The sequence below is a fragment of the Rhinoraja longicauda genome, chromosome 30 (genome assembly GCF_053455715.1).
Source record: "Rhinoraja longicauda isolate Sanriku21f chromosome 30, sRhiLon1.1, whole genome shotgun sequence".
Classification (NCBI taxonomy): Eukaryota; Metazoa; Chordata; class Chondrichthyes; order Rajiformes; family Arhynchobatidae; genus Rhinoraja; species Rhinoraja longicauda.
The window spans coordinates 22,805,775-22,819,656 of record NC_135982.1 but is presented as its reverse complement, the minus strand read 5'-3'; the positions used below and the strand labels follow the sequence as shown (position 1 = coordinate 22,819,656).

At 36.7% G+C, this 13,882-nt stretch overlaps 1 protein-coding gene across 12 annotated transcripts in view; it reads left to right on the top strand.

The window, feature by feature from the left end:
* The window catches only part of kcnab2a (potassium voltage-gated channel subfamily A regulatory beta subunit 2a), a 141,081-nt gene that overhangs the window by 114,205 nt on the left and 12,994 nt on the right, over nucleotides 1-13,882 (top strand). For 10 of the 12 annotated variants that reach the window (XM_078425608.1, XM_078425612.1, XM_078425614.1 and 7 more), the window contains 3 exons: nucleotides 542-585; nucleotides 1,588-1,674; nucleotides 7,963-8,007. In XM_078425608.1, coding sequence (XP_078281734.1) covers nucleotides 542-585; nucleotides 1,588-1,674; nucleotides 7,963-8,007 — 176 coding nt within the window. The remainder of the gene's footprint in view (nucleotides 1-541; nucleotides 586-1,587; nucleotides 1,675-7,962; nucleotides 8,008-13,882) is intronic. The other 2 variants (XM_078425619.1, XM_078425617.1) reach the window with 1 other exon arrangement.

Here is a 13,882-nt window from a genome sequence, read left to right as displayed (position 1 = left end):
TAGCATTTTTATCTTTAAGCTAGACGTGAACTTTACAAGCTAAGCCATCCATGATAGCACTAGAGAAACTGGTAATGAGTGGCCTTCTTGAACTGCTGAAATCTATGTATGAAGGTAGGGTAGAAGGTATAAACATAAGGTATAAACCTCTACATGCACAGTCATCAGCAGGAGATACAAGATGGTGATCAGGAGTGTAACCATCTCATTCCATTATTCATTCTATTCTGGGATATTGGGGCCGTAGGATCCCTACTATTGATCAGTGACCTCAGCACGGGCATGGGATCAAACATGTAAATTGTCCAATGTTTGTGGTTTAATACCACTAATATTTTCAGATTTCTAAAAAAAGAATGTTGCAAACTTTGGTCGACTGCTCCACTGTCCAGCTTTTGTATGATCTTGTCTATATCAATGTAGTGGCTTGATTTCTATTATTTGGAAATGTGCTCTAATCTGAATTAACCAGGTTGACTAAATCACTAATCACTGCAGAGTAACCTTTAAATAATGCTGTGTTTATCATTTCTTATTGCAGAGCGGAGACTGAGAGAGGACTCTCCCGAAAGCACATTATAGAAGGTAGGGCATCATGCTGTGGAAAAGTTGCTGCTGATAATAATCGGTTTAGTGACTTCATCATGAAATAGTTCAGGGATCGTATTGACATCAAGAGTGGCAGATAGAAACTGGGATTTGATTTAAGCAGAAATCTTGCATTCCAAAGCAGTGAGATGTGAAAAAAGACAAAGGAGATGGTCATCATTTGTAAAGTCAACATTTATGGCACATATCTAATTGCTCTTGAGAAGGTGATGCTGTCAAAGTAGCCATGTTTAATAACTGCAGTGTATTTTGTGGATGGTGTACACTGCAACCAGTAATGAAAGGAGTGAAGTGGTCGATAGAGAGCTAATCAAATAGACTGCTTTGTTCTGACTGGTGTTTAACTTTTACTGTTGGAGTTGTGTTCATCTAACATTCCATACGTTCTTGCTCTTTGCTGATGGCAAAGCTCTGGGGGATCAATCAGGGAATCACTCTCCACAGGATCTTCAGTCTCTGATCTGATCTTGTAGTTGCAACACTTATCTAGCTGATCAAATTAAGCTTCTGATCAATGGTGACCTCATGGGTCCAGTTTCTCCCCCCCCCCCCCATGGTGGGTACTGATAGTGAGAAAACATAGTCATGGTAATTCCAAAGATCAAGATGGATGGCTAGATCTCATGGGTGAGCTAATATATCTGCATTGAACTCAAATATAAATGGCTAGATTCATTGACGAGACAGCATCATATATATGAACATGCAATTGACTTCATGCTATTTTATGCCAAACATTATGCTGCCATTGGAAGATGAGGCTGTTGGAACGGGCATCATTATACTAACCCATTTCTATAATCATCAGCTGTGACTATCTTAAATCTCCTCATAGAAATGAATTAGACAATAGTTTTGTTCTTGCTGTACAACACTTGCCACTTTATTCTGCTAGTTGCACCACATCCCGAGCAGGTTAAATCTCTGTAGGATTGCGCCCTTCGGTTTTTAATGAATATTTGTATTCTGCATTGACAGGACTGAAAGCTTCACTTGAGCGGTTGCAGTTGGAGTATGTGGATGTGGTATTTGCTAATAGGCCAGACCCAAACACACCCATGGAAGGTGAGTTTCATTACACAAGTAAAAATGTAACACCAATTTCTAATCTGTAAATTGTGAAAATGCACTCACCTCCTCTTCCTTCCTAATGAGTAACTTCTACGATAAAGGTTCAAGAAATGTAGATCGGCATCTTTACAACAATGACAAGACTGTTTACTGATAATTAAGCTAAGGTCACCATTATATTAGCAGAATATCCATAGGACCTCTAATCATTTAGTAGAGAAGTGCAAATGTTAAGGATCATTCATTAGTGGACTTTATCTGCTTTACATGGGATTGATTTGCAATGCCTCTTTCCAAGTTTTGTTTTATCCCCGATCTCTTAAAGAATACATTTTTGTAATAATACAGTATCACAGATGTCTGCCAAATATCCGGTTCATACTCTTTTTGTTTGAGGGGACAACTGAGGAGTACTTGTACTGTTCCCTGTGCACAACCCTAATGTGGCTGGGCCTAATGGCAACACACAACTACTGGCCTATCTGAGATCAGCTATCTCGGGAAGTAGCATTTGAGCCAACAATCTTTTGGTCTTTAGAGTTTATTGATTATTCTAGATTCCAAACCTTTGATATAGTACATTTGTTGCGCGCAGTGTGAAGTTTAAAGTGCATGCTTCATTTAATTGTCTGCTTAGTTGCGGTGGGCCAAAGGGTCTGTGTCTATGCTGTTCATCTACATGACTCGCACATTAGTCCAAATAATTCACAGGAACTCCAAATGGCGTAAATGGACATGCGTAAATTCTATGCTCCAATAATTTTTGGGGAACAACAACAACAAATTGAGAGCATTTTGCTATCTGAATTGGTTTTTGTTTCTCTTTTGACAGATTTTTAAAGATTAATTATCAAGGTATCGGTATTTATTCTTGGTGGAAATATTTTAAATTTGATATTTAAGCCTGGTGGTAATTTGTCTGATGCTTTACACCATGAGAGGACAAGCACAACACCAGAACTATTATATGATCCTGATTTGAGCACCCAGTGATTTTTCTTATTTTATAATATACAAGTATTTGTAATGGATACAACTGAGATAGGTACTGAGCAACGTTTGTTTCTGCCTACACCTTCGGGCGTTTAAGGCAAAATAAACATGAGGGTTTATTTTTAAATGCAACAGATGTAACTTGGAAATGGCCCATAGGTTTTGCCATGCTTGGTGCAGTCCTCATATGCATATTCATAGATAAAGCAAGTAGATGCCTTTGCTTCTGATTTTTTAATGTCAGGTGATTTAAGGATCGAAATGTGGGAAATAAAAATGATATAATTTACATGAGGAGATGCTTGGAAGAACAGAGTGGAGCAGGGGAGGATGGTATATTGGGAGGAGTAGCAGTTTGAGGTTGGCTAATCCAGTTATTTCCTTTTGTATTTGCCTTGAAAAGGTGAGTTGCCATCTGTCCTTCATGTGAAAGTAAACCCACAGCGCTATGGCTAGAGTGTTCTAAAAATAAGACTAAGAATAAGAATAAGAATAAGTCAACAGGGATGTTGTATCCTGGATGGTATTGAGCTGCTTGAATATTGATGGAGCTGCACTCATGCAGGCAAGTGGAGAGTCTTGCATCGCATTCCTAACTCGTGCCTTGTAGGTGGTGAAAGTAATTGGCTTCTAATTGCATCTTTGTTCAAAAAGCTTCAGAATGGTTATTATTCGAAATATTATTCAGGTTGATGAATTAAAAGATTATTGGTCTAAATCTGACGTGCTTTCCACATTTTTGTAGACCAAAGAAATGTTTGTTATTAGGACCAGAGAGGAAAATATTCTCCTTGCCAGAATCAATTCAATTTGAGCAGAGAATGTATGAAACAAAATGATAAACATTATTCAAAAGTCCATTATGATTTTACCATAATGTTATTGAATTGATTGTTCAATGCACTCTTAATGCAATGGTATTTGAAAGAACCATTGTTTTTGTTTGATGTACCCTTTGTTCAATGTGACCTAGCAAAACCTATGATAGTGCCACCTGTGTGCAACATCATCACAGGATAAAATGACAGGATCATTTTTCTTCTCTTTCTAACAGTAACTGCTCTTTAAGAAAAGTTCCCATTAAAGCTTTACTGCATCCTGCAATGTTTACTTAATAGAAGTCTGATTTTAGAATTTAGATCTTGTTTCCCTTTACTGAGATGTTAATAAAAAAATAAGCTGGGTTAGTAGTTCAACTGTAGTTGATAAGGGATAGAACCGACATCCCCATTCCTGGTGGCACAAGCTGTTAATGATGACACATTCTGACTTGGTAATAATACCTCAGAGTTGAATGGTAAATCATTGAGTAGATATTGGGTTTTTGAACATGGATGCAGAATGTTAACAACTGTAGGATTGTACCCCAGGTGGAGTCGACATTGTTGCAACAAGGAAAATAAAAGAAGAAAATTGGGGTGGCTGGGATAAAATATCTTTGAATCTTTATACCAGCTCTGCAGTTTAATTGAACCTTTGAACCATGTCTTCTATTTTTTCGATGAGATCATAAGGCGCAGGAGCAGAATTATGTCATTCAGCCAATCGGGTCTACTACGCAATTCAATCATAGGTTGAATTATAGAGTCATAGTGTCTTACAGCGTGGAAACAGGCTCTTCGGCCCACCTTGCCCACATCGGCCAACATATCCCATCCACACTAGTCCCACCTGCCTGCATTTGTCCCATATCCCTCTAAATCTGACCTATCCATGTACCTGTCTAAATGTTTCTTAAACGTTGCGATAGTACCTATCTCCCCCAGCAGCTTGTTTCATATACCTACCATCCTTTGTGTGAAAAAATTACCCCTCCGGTTCCTATTAAATCTTTCCCCCTCACCGTAAACCTATGGCCCTCTGGTTCTCGAATCATAGCTGATCTATTTTTCCCTCTCAACCCCATTCTCCTGCCTTCTGCCCTTAACCTTTGACGCCCTTACTAATCGAGAACCTATCAATCTCCACTTTAAAAAGACCCAATGTACTGGCCTCCACAACCATCTGTGGCAATGAATTCTACAGATTCACCACCCTCTGGTGAAAGAAATCCCTTCTTATCTCCATTCTATGTTTTAATTCCATCCCCCTCTTCCACACTGTTCTCTGCCCCATCTCATGTACAAAGAGGGCAGGTGTAAAGGGAATCACACTGGTGGTATAAGATGAGTTCCATCCTTCGTTAACTGTTACCCACTTAGGAGGATCCATCTCCCTGTCATTATTCCCGATTTCCAGCTGTTCTATTGAAAGTAACTCCATTTCTGCTGAAATGTGTTTTTGTTCTTTTATTTCTTCATATAATCAAATACTGAATATGTAAATTTTGTTCTATTGGATGACTTTTGTAATACTGTTTATCAGCATGTTAGCAAACTGCTAATATACTTTTAAATTGTCAGTCATTTGGAGAATTATTGTGGTAAAAGTCCTTCAAAGTTCAGTATAGAAATGCTCTTAATTCAAATCAATCTAATGAAGGTTATGCTGACTGCTGGTACTACTATCGTGGCATCACTATAAGTCTAGACCAAGAGGTTTATAAAACAATGTCCCTTTTGTAGTCCTACATGAATTGTGTGTGTGTCTGGTTGGATGGATCAGACTAACTTTCAACACATGCCTGCCTAAAAATTAGACTTTCAGGCTAAAATCTTGACTTCCCTAACATGTAAATGTTAGTGAGTGGAATTACAACTGTACATTTGATCATGGGCAGACAAATTCATGGGTGAAAATATGCAGTTTGGTGTGGAATCTTGATTGTATGCCACAGTGCACATGATTTTGCACAAGAATGCAAGCAGTTCATTTGTGAGATGCCTTGTACATTGTACAGTGAGAATTGACTGGGTGCGTGTTTCATGCCTGTTCATTTGTTTTGTGTTTTCATAGATTTGGGTAAATGTAATTTAAGGACATAATATGGAAGTAATACAAGTATTCACTGACCAAGTAACAGTCTGAATATATTTCAAGTGATCATAATTCTCTGAATGCCGGTTGTTGGGGATAAGGTTGGGGTTTTCCCTTTACTAAAGAGGAGATCACCCGATCATTGGCAAGGAGCATCAACACAAGTATTTTGCAGGGTGTGAATCAGGGTTTAGGCGCAGAAGCTGCAATCATGGATTGTTGAGACAAAGGTTTAAATCTTGTACCTTCCAATCCAGAGATGCTCTGCTTAGTTCACAAAGAACCATTGTTTCCTGAAAAGTGAGTGTGATTTAGCTATTCTGTGATATGAACCAGCTAAAACATTTTTGTACTGAAAAGCTTCTTGTCAAATACCTAAAACTGATCACAACTCAGAATGTTATGTCTCAGATATACAAGTAGTCAATGTCTAAAGTGACAAATCTTTGAAAAACAAAGACTTGGTTTTGCCTGGCTGATAGGCTGGGTCTTTTTTCCCTGGAGTGAAGGAGGCTGAGGGATGACCTTATAGAGGTAAAAAAAAACATGGCATAGGCAAAGCAAAAAAACAGTCTCTTTCCAAGTTAAGAGAGTAAAAAAATAGAGCGCATAGATTTACAGTGCGGGAGGAAAGGAAAGAAATAAAGAGACCTGAGGGGCAACTTATTCATATAGAGGGTGCTGCATACATGGAATGAGCTGCCGGAAGTAGTGATGGAGGTGGGTCAATTGCAACATTTAAAAGACACTTGGACAGGCACGTGAAGCAAAAGGTTTGGAGGGATATGGGCCAGGCATTGGCTAGTGGGGCTGGCTTGGTTATGCAACTTGTTTGGCTTGGATAAGTTAGGCCAAGGGTCCTGTTTCACTGCAATATAATTTTATTATTCTATGACCTGGTTAGATGTTTCTCATAATTCCAGTTCCCACAATTGTAAAATCCTTGCAAATGCAAAAGCATTTTTTGGGCATTTAGTGACAGCTGTGAAACTTGCATGTATCACAAGCAATTTTATTTTTCAATTTTAGATTATCACCGTTTTCCAATGAATCACTTTTGCCATTGTAGTTTTTCTCAACTGTCCTGAAAAAACATTGAACATTAATGTCTATGGTTTGAGATGCATGACTCCCTTGAATGCAAATCAGTAAAGAACTCCTGGTTGGGGGAAAAAATAGTATTTAGTTTTAGTTTAGAGATACAGCACGGAAACAGGCCATTCGGCCCACCGAGTCCGACCCACCAGCAACCCCCGCACATTAACACTATCCTACACACACTAGGGACAATTTACACCAATACCAACCCAATTAACCGTCTTTCGAGTATTGAGTTAAAAATACTCAAATCCTAATCTCCACCGAGTTACCTAATATAGAATTACCATTAAGAAATCATAACAACAATTATCAGCAAAGTAAATTATGGAAGCGACAACTAAATGTATCCACTCTCATTCCACGAGAATTAAATCAGGAGTAGGCACCTTGAACTGAAGGAGATAATTGATAACCCGCTCACTCAGTAAACGTATTGAATCTTCAGGGAGCTAACCAAAGTATCTCCTTGCATGCTATTTCCTCTGTACTGCACTGGATGAAACAACAAACTTAATTCCTGTTTCCACTCCTGTATTTATTTTTTGCACCATGACCCTCCTGTCCAAAGTTGGGAAATGTGGTGCTTTTCACGGACTTTGGGAGAAATCAACACCAAGCATAGGTTCAAAGATGTGTCTAAAGATGTAGATTTAAGGAGATTTTTTAAAGGGAAAGAAATGGAGAGTTGCGATCCTTAGTCGGAGGTTTCTAGTGCAGGTGCCTGAGTGATGACGGCCTTTTGGAATGGTGAAGAGGAAGGCACAAAGACTCGAGGAAGAAGGGCATAGATTAAGATGTTGGGTTATTTTGCTGATATTTAATTATTGCTGAGACTTTAACAACCTAAGATTGTAAGTGATGTTTTCCTCACTGCCACTCCTATCATATGAATCATCTATTTCATGGTACATTTGCCCTTCCAGTTAACTTTGTCAAGTATGTTGATTGCTACTACATTTAAAATTTAATCTGTGTTGGTAAACAAAAGGAATACTGTATTTTCAACAGTATTTTGTACCTTAATTGATAGATTGCTCTGTTTTTATTTTTATCATACTATATTTGAACTTTTACATGTTGAATGTGTTTTATAACATGTTTCCAATGAAGGCAATCATTGCACGGGGCTACTGTTTTCTGAGCTGGGAAGTCATATGTGTATGTATGTATATGTAGAATTTATTCTTGCCTCTCCCATGCCCTAAATTCTACAATGTAATGTGCCTTCAGCTATAAACTCTGGTTTTTTTTTAAATCTTTTTTTATTACCAGGGGATCCATTTAGTTCTTCAAAGTCAAGAACATTCATCATTGAAGGTACACAGTACCCAAGAAATGAGTATTAATACTTAGCTGTTCCAAGGCATTTTATGGGGCAGATTGTTTGTTCACTCTGCTCCCACTTCCTCCCTTTCACCCAGAGAAGTAACCTCCCCATAAAATGCAACTTACCTGAATTCTTAACAACATCTTGCAAGTAAATAAAATGATTCTGTCCTACCCTTTTTGCTTCTTATTTTTGAACATGTTTCTTACGTTTTGAACGCCTCCTTCATATTCCTAAACCATGCATGTTGTACAAATGCCAATCCATTAGGGTTTAGCACTTTAATTGACTTTCTGTTTACGTGCTTTCAGGTTTGCCAGCATTTCATTTTGAATTCCTCTCATTCTGTGAACAGTAGGCTGTGTATTGTAATGTTATGTAGATAGAATTACCGTACTCTTAGAAATTTATGTGCTTCATTTGTTTTGCACAAGTCTTATTTCTGATTTTGTTTGAAATTAAATTGGGAACCTCATGGCTCCTTCTACAAGTGTTTGCTTTGGCTGATATATTTTTTAATTAAATGTTTGCCAGATGTTAAAATTCATTTGACTTTTTCTTAACATTGTGATTTCCCCCCCCCCTCATTAACATGCACCTTAAGTTTGTTATAATTATGAACAATGTGTAACGAGTAGGCTGTGACAACGTTTAGTCTATAGCAATACATTGTAAAAAACTGAATCCCCGTGAAAGGCAGCAGGCAGCCTTGCCATTTCCCATTGCTAAATGGCACACGTCTGCTGAGTAGAAAGGGGATGAAGGAAGCTGTTGCAGTTGTTTCTAAACTTGGGTAAGTATGAAACTACTCAATTGAAACCTGTTCTTCTGGTCACTTTGATTAAGCAGCAGGAGGTTTAGTGTATCTAAGTAATTTATTACTTCATGTTCTTGCTCATGCTAACCGTACCATGTAAACTACTTGCCTCAAATGAGTTGTGCATTACCAATATGTCGGCGTTAGATAGTGAGTGCTAACACACTGATTCAAAAGGCAATTAAACATTAATGCGTGTGGTGAGCACGATTCCCAGCCAGACTCCCAATTCTCCATGCCAAGTTCTTCAGGAAATCTCAGTGATTTTTGTGAAGTTTTTGCCAATGGTTTACATTAAAGAGAGTCCTTCTTGAGTAATAGGGACTGCAAGCTTACCCAAAGCAGCTTGCAAATATGAAACCTATAATCAGATTGACTCCTTCATCAGCCTGCACTCATCTGCAGGTGTAAGTGATGTGATGTAAGCAAGAGTGAAGAGATTTTATCATAAATACTGGCGACGCAACAATTAAATTCTTACTTGCTGCAGTTTAGCGTAAGGCAACAACAGAAAAGATATAATAATCAACAATACGATAAACCAATAAGCAGTGGAATCCCCTTAAGTGCAATTGTCAGATGTGTGAAATGAGACTCATTAAGGTGAATACAAAACTGTTCCTTCGGCACTAATTACTATCTATTTGAACCAGATAACTATTTCCCTATTTCCCACTTGAAATGTTAACTATATCCTAAAGACATTTAGTGTCACTAAACAATCTTTCCAACTCCAGTAGCAATAAAATATGAAATGTATATGTTTTATAGTCATGATCAAATCTTTGTACAAGTAAATAAGGCTGGGCAAAATGAATTAAATTAGAACAACAGATTGCAATTTAAGTGTTTAAAATAAGTAGGATATCATTCAATTTTCTGGATAGAATACGGTAAATAGAAATAATTTCCTAACATATTTTATGAAGTTATTTGAATGCTATTCAACGTTGTTATATGTTAGCTTCACCCTAAGTTAAATTTCTTAAAACTACAAACAGATTTTTGGTAATGAAGTGGTTTAAAATTGTTAAAGGTTTTGCCTGAAACACTGGGCTATGTTTATTTAAGGGAATTACGCATTGTAGTGCTGCAGGTGAATAGAATTTATGCATGAGTGTATGAGCCGCTCAGACCAGGAAGCCGCCATGTTCAATTCTGAATCTGACTGACGAGTGCTTGGATAGGGGGAGCTCTGCCAGGGTTCTATTCTGCCTGTTGTCCAGTAAACCCCCAAAGCAAATGTACAGTTGTGATGCTTTCCACTGTTGAATAACCAAAATTGCTCTCTATTCATTGTTGCCTAGAAGAATTATGGCAAATTGAGGCTTGCCAAATTAAACATTACAATTACAGCCTAAAGTTGCCATTAGCATTTAATTCAGGACATGACATTTTAATGCATATTCAACCATCTGTGGCCCGTTGTTTGCATTAGTGAAAGTGACCATGTAGTGCAGGTTTCACTGTAAATTAGTAATTATTACAATCACTGCTATAGGTTATTTTGGTGATAGACTGGTACTGTTTTCAGCACAGTGGGTCTGGGATAAATTTTGCTAACTGAAATTGCCACTGCTGAACAACTAACTTCACAATATTCACTCTTCATGCAAACAATCCATGCAAATTTGCTGCAAGATTTATTGTAAGCAGTTGTTCAGCTAATTTGCAACTGCTTGATTCTGTTCACAACCCTGATCATGTAGCAGTGACAGTTACAGAATTCTGCAGTGAATGACTAGTAATAAGGGATAAATAGATGGACTTTAATATTATATTCATCCACATTAATGTACTTTGGGGATCTGACATTTCAGAACATTGAAACTAAAGTACAACAGAAAAATTAATGTTGAGAGAAATAGTCATCATTTAAATATTGTTTACCATTTAAATGCAGAGTTAAGGTTAATGTTGTAGTAAATGATATTATCATTATGCTAAGTATATTTTAAAAGCTGCAATAAGACAGAATCTGGATAGAATTGTGTGATTTTATCCCTGGCAAGATTAGAACAAAAATAATATGTTCACATTAGCTTTATTCTAATATATTGCCTGGGATAAATTAAATATTCGGAAATGTCAGGACCCTCAAGTACACCAACGTCAATGAAAATTATATTAATATAGTCCATCTATTTATTACCATTAATCATTCACTGAAGAATTTTGTAACCTTTGTTTAAAGGAGAACAATTAGGATACTGCAGTTAGAGCATAGTTAAGTTTGACGTAAGAACACAATAGAATAAAGAGTCAAAGCTAATGATACTGTAATTGAATAAGACAAAGTTATTTTGAGCAAGAGGATATCTGGAGTCAATTAACTGACAGAATGTTAGCAAACAGGTCAGCAGTGGAAAATCTTCATATAAGATTGACCTGGTACACAGCTTCCAGCAGATATAAAAAAAGCTGCACCAAAGATTTGAGCTACTTTAGTAAATACATAAAACCTAAACTAAAGCTTAAAATTAAGCCTTTGTTAGGCCTGTCCATGATAATCATAAGGAACATAGATGGTGTATGGGAAAGGGGAAATTAAAAATCTAAAGGGGAATTCAAGTTCAGTAGCAGATTTGTTAAAGGCCCATTTTGAGGCAGACTTGTGATGCCAGAATTGGTTGATGGAGTGTCACAGGAAGTGTGTTTGAAAAATCCAGACATTTAGCTTCAGAAAAAAAATAACAGTATAAATACCAAGTTGGTTGACAGGAAGCAAAACGTTAGAGTACAAATTCTGGAGTTACTGCTAGAAATGTTTTCGTTTTTGTAAACATGGTTGATTTAGACGTGCACGGTGAACCGAAGTCTCAAAGTTTGCTGGTCACAACAAAGTAGGAGACTTTTAATCAGTGAAGTCTACAGAATTTTCAAAAAGCAGTAGGTGTGATTTAATGAGCATTTAAGGTGATCCATTTTGAAAAATATAAATAAGCAATGATAACAAATAATATTTTATTTTCTGTGATGTACTAAAATAAAGTTGTAATCTTGAGTTGAATAAAAGATTTGTTAGAAAAACCTTGAATTTATATAGTACTGTTTCAAACTTCAGAAACAAATGCAGTACATTTTGATTAATTAATACCAAAGTAATGTAAGTATTGTGGGTATAGAATGGAGTTAGATTTTGGGCATGTTGTGAATGGAAGGGCATTAAAACAATGAGGAGAGGTTGTCACTTGTTTTCCAGATTAAATTATGATCACGAGGAGGTATTTAAGATTTTATAACGTTTCCACTTTACCAGTGTATGTTCAGAATTGATGCTTTCAAAACTAAATGATGCCTTTAATGGAGTGAATTGAGAAAGGACTGTTTCCACAGTAGGAGTCAGGAAATAGATTTTGTTAATTTAAAAATGATTGCAAAAAGAGTTTCTAACAGTTACCATCATTAACATGGGCACAGTAAACAAGGCCAAATCCAGAAGATGCCTATTCAGCCTATTGTCGTCAAATCTGGCCCACCCTCCTACTTATCCTGCGAGCATTTCCTTTTCAAAATAATATCCAGTTCCCTTTAGTGTATGTAAGATCCTTTGTTATTAAACCTGTTCAGGGATGATGTAGTACTGAGATTAATTGAGAGATCAAGCCATTGCAATCCTGGTAGCAGCAAATCTGTAGTCATGTAATACACACCTCCTCTAACTATTGTACCAGTCCATCACTAACTATTTAGTCCAAGCCTTCATGTTTTGTTTTAAAATCCTGTCTATGTTTTCCTTTCCATTTGATTAGTTAAGAGTCTGCAAAATCATTTAATGCATCACCAGTAAAGTGGCAATTCTGGCAGAATTATTGCTGAATTATTTGTGCTTTGTGCATGTTATGCATTTCAATCATTGTCTTTTTCTTTTATATTTGGCCTACATGTGCCTGTGCATAATTTTATGAAAAAGCCTGCATGATAACAGATTGGGCTGAGAAGCCGTGGCGGGTTTATTGAATGCTTTTTAGGGTTGTTTCTAAAAATATTTTATTCCACAAGTCTGGCAGTAAAAATTAAGATATGCCTTGCAAGCAATGTATTCATGTAACAGAGCCAGACGGGATGGAGGGTGGGAGGAAAAGAGGGAGAAAATGAACCACCTGTATTCTGCAATTCATTAATAAAATAATTTCTTTTTAAATATCAATGTTTAATGCTGCAATCTACTCTCAGCCCTACTGACTGTCTGCCCGATTCAGGCCTAAACATTTACTTTTGTACCATTTTATTGATTTAAAAAAAAAAAATAGATCATCCCACCCTACCAGTTCACTAAATTCTATAGGTGCTCCTTGGTTAGAGCAGCTTCGTCCTTTATTATTGGCCTACATGAGACAATAGAACCTTTTTGAGGACCATATTAGCAATCTTGTCAGCAAAATATTACAGGGATATAAATAAATTGAATATAATAAACCTGAATTCCAGGAATAGTCATAAAACATTTGTATGTGCTAATGTATTTATAACCAGATTAAACTGCTGGTTTTAGCAGGCTAAACGATCAGATCACAAAGCTCTGCCTCACGAGCAGTGCATTAAGATTTCTGCTTCTGTTTGTGATCTCACTGCAATGGAATATCATGATGTTGTATGAGGAAGATTTCTGCAGACATTACCTGGCCCCAGTTTGTGCCAGCTAGCCATACAGCATAGAATACTAGCAGTGCAGAACTGAGTGATACCAGTGAATCTACAAACAAATTATTTTAAACTAAAGGTTATGAGACAACTCAGTAAGTATACTTTTTTTTTTGGTAAATTTTGTTAATTTTATACTTTTGAAATGGGCAGTAACAATCAATTTCCTGAAATTTCCTTTGAAGGAAAACGCATTGTGAGAGTTGCAAAAAAGTTCAGCTTTAAATATGTTAAGGATGGAATGGAGTTAATTCATACCACGATATTTCTATTTCAACAAAGAAAATATGTATATTAGGTTATAATTTGACTTAATACTTTCTGGAGAAAAATTACAATTGAACTACAATTGGAATATTGTTAGAAATAAAGCTAGGTAAATTGAGAATGCTGAAATGTTTCTG